At 37.7% G+C, this 2,755-nt stretch overlaps 1 protein-coding gene across 1 annotated transcript; it reads right to left on the reverse strand.

Annotated features, from left to right (window-relative positions):
- Positions 1-387: 387 nt before the first annotated feature.
- Positions 388-1,197, reverse strand: LOC123389973 (protein lifeguard 4-like). Its single transcript, XM_045073143.1, has one exon. It carries the CDS (start codon positions 1,155-1,157, stop codon positions 441-443), a length of 717 nt encoding a protein of 238 aa, XP_044929078.1. The 5' UTR covers positions 1,158-1,197; the 3' UTR covers positions 388-440.
- Between the last annotated feature and the right edge of the window lie 1,558 nt (positions 1,198-2,755).

Genomic DNA, 2,755 nt, shown 5'->3' on the forward strand with positions numbered 1-2,755 from the left:
TCAAATCTAACATTAATTAAGGAAAAATTTAGATAAAATCACTAGACACAGATAAACTGACATTCTAATCTACCCAGGAAATTATTTTTCAATTGCAGATAAACAATCTATATATGGCAAATTTCGGATTGAAAAAACTGAAAAACAGAATTTTGATTATCTCCTGAAAATACAAATCAAGGATTCAGAAATGAGACACCATAAAGAATAGTAAGATTTATATTATTAGTATATAATCTAGTAATTGTATCACATATTTAATATATTACACATAATCAGAATTATTATAATCCCTTTTATACAACAGTAATACAGATACTACTATTATACTATATAATAGCTCAGAAGTACATAGCATACGAAGAAAGTCACAGAAGTATTTAATAGTTAATTTTATCTCAACCTTTATTAATGAATCAGTTTCCACATACTGCTTTCAATCACTTTTTATTAATTGCTTCCAAAAACCGCAACACATGCATGAAGAGGTTGATGACATCCAAGTAGAGGCTGATGGCAGCTAATACATACTCTTCAGGTGACAGCCTATGCATCAATGAGTGTGTGTCATAGATGATGAATCCACAGAAAAGAAGGGCTCCCATGGCAGCCAAGACCAATTCCATTGTTTGACTATAGAAAAATAACTTCAAGATTCCTGACAAGCACAAAATCCATAAAACAGCAAACAGTCCCGCTCCAAATTTGCTGAAATCTCTCTTAGATTGCAGAGTATACATAGTCAAACCAAGAAATACAGCAGTAGTCAGTATAAACGCTTGCAGAACAATATATACATCATAGAAAGTAACAACAAAGGCCACAGTCAGAGCTTCGAATAGCGTAAATCCAAAAAGCAGGTACAGGTTAAGGGGATGCTTATGTCTGTTTACAGTCAATACTAAAATCAAACTCAAAGATCCAAGGGCAAACACCAAAATTAAGGCAGGATTTTCATGTACAACTGTCCGTATAGAATCAAAGTATAAAAAAAAAGCAGCTGTCACTGTAGTTAAAAGAACTTGCAGAGAAAGGATGCTGTAGACTTTTCTTAGAAAGGCCATTCGGATGTGCACACTGGCCGAGGCCACGCAGCTGCCGTAGTTGAAATCATCCTCGATGGAGGAGCAGGGGTAGCGGGGGTCGGGGTTGGCCATGTCGGCAGCAGCACCCCAGCGACCCCGCCGAGCTAGGGCAACGACCTAGCTCATTTCTTTTTAGTGCTGAATATTATTCTATTGTCTGGATGTTCCATAGATTATTATTCATTCACCATTTGTGTGCAGATTCTTATGTGGACACGAGTTTTCACCTTGTTTGAGTAAACATCAAGGAGCGCAATTGCTGGATTATGTAGTAAGGGTATGTTTAGTTTTGCATGAACCTGAAAAACTGTCTTCCAAAAAGCCTGTGCCACTTTACATTCACAGCAGCAATGAGTGAGGGTGGCTGTCCCTCCACATCCTTGACAGCATTTGGTATAGTCAGTGGTTTTTATTTTGCTCATTCTAGTAGGTATGTAATAGTACACTGTCTTTTGTCTGTTTTTGAAATAAGATGTTAATTTTTATAGAAGTATAAGGTATAGAGATCTACCAATTACCCTTGCCAACCCCTCACACACATACCTTTGTCCAGTGTCAACATGCCCCACCAGATTGGTATGTTTATTACAATTGATGAGAATACAATGACACCCATTGTCATCCTGAATCCACAGTTTATTAAGTTTTATTCCATTATTCTATTAGTTTATTCTTCCACAATACCAGTAGTCCTGATTATTGTAGCTGTATGGTCGTGTATAGTTGACTTTGGGTAGTGTCAGTCCTCTGATTCTGTTCTTCTCCTTCCATACTGTTGGCTTTTCTGGTCTTTTGCTTTTTCATATAAACTTTATTATCTGAAGTTTGTCAATAAACAAAAATAACCAAAGAATAACTCATTGATATTGCATTGAAAGTATCTCTCAAGTTGGGAAGAAATGACATCTTTTTTTTTTTTAAAGATTTATTTATTTATTTGACAGAGAGAGAGAGAGAGATCACAAGTAGGCAGAGAGGCAGGCAGAGAGAGAGGAAGGGAAGCAGGCTCCCTGCTGAGCAGAGAGCCCGATGTGGGACTCGATCCCAGGACCCTGAGATCATGACCTGAGCCGAAGGCAGCGGCTTAACCCACTGAGCCACCCAGGCGCCCCAAGAAATGACATCTTGACGATGTTAATCTTCCTCTCCATGAACCTTCAGTGGTTCTCCATTTATCTAAGTATGCTTTGAGTTCTTCCATTAGAATTTTATGCTTTTCCTTCTAGAGATCTAGTACATATTTTGTGAAGTTCACTCCTAAATGTCTTATTGTGGTAAGTGATAATATAAACAGCACTGTGATTTCATTTGAAATTCTACTTGCTCAATGATGGTATATGGAAACCAATTAACTTTTGTATACTAACCATGTATCCTGCAATCTTCCTATCTTTCTTTATTTTAATTAATTTATTTATTTTCAGCATAACAGTATTTATTATTTTTTCACCATACCCAGTGCTCCATGCAATCCGTGCCCTCTATAATACCCACCACCTGGTACCCCACGTCTCACCCCCCCGCCACTTCAAACCCCTCAGATTGTTTTTCAGAGTCCATAGTCTCTCATGATTCACCTCCCCTTCCAATTGACCCCAACTCCCTTCTCTTCTCTAACACCACTTGTCCTCCATGATATTTGTTATGCTCCACAAATAAGTGAAACCATA

The sequence above is a fragment of the Mustela putorius genome, unplaced genomic scaffold, assembly GCF_011764305.1.
Source record: "Mustela putorius furo isolate JIRA1106 unplaced genomic scaffold, ASM1176430v1.1 tig00537227_pilon_pilon_pilon, whole genome shotgun sequence".
In the NCBI taxonomy this organism is placed as follows: domain Eukaryota; kingdom Metazoa; phylum Chordata; class Mammalia; order Carnivora; family Mustelidae; genus Mustela; species Mustela putorius.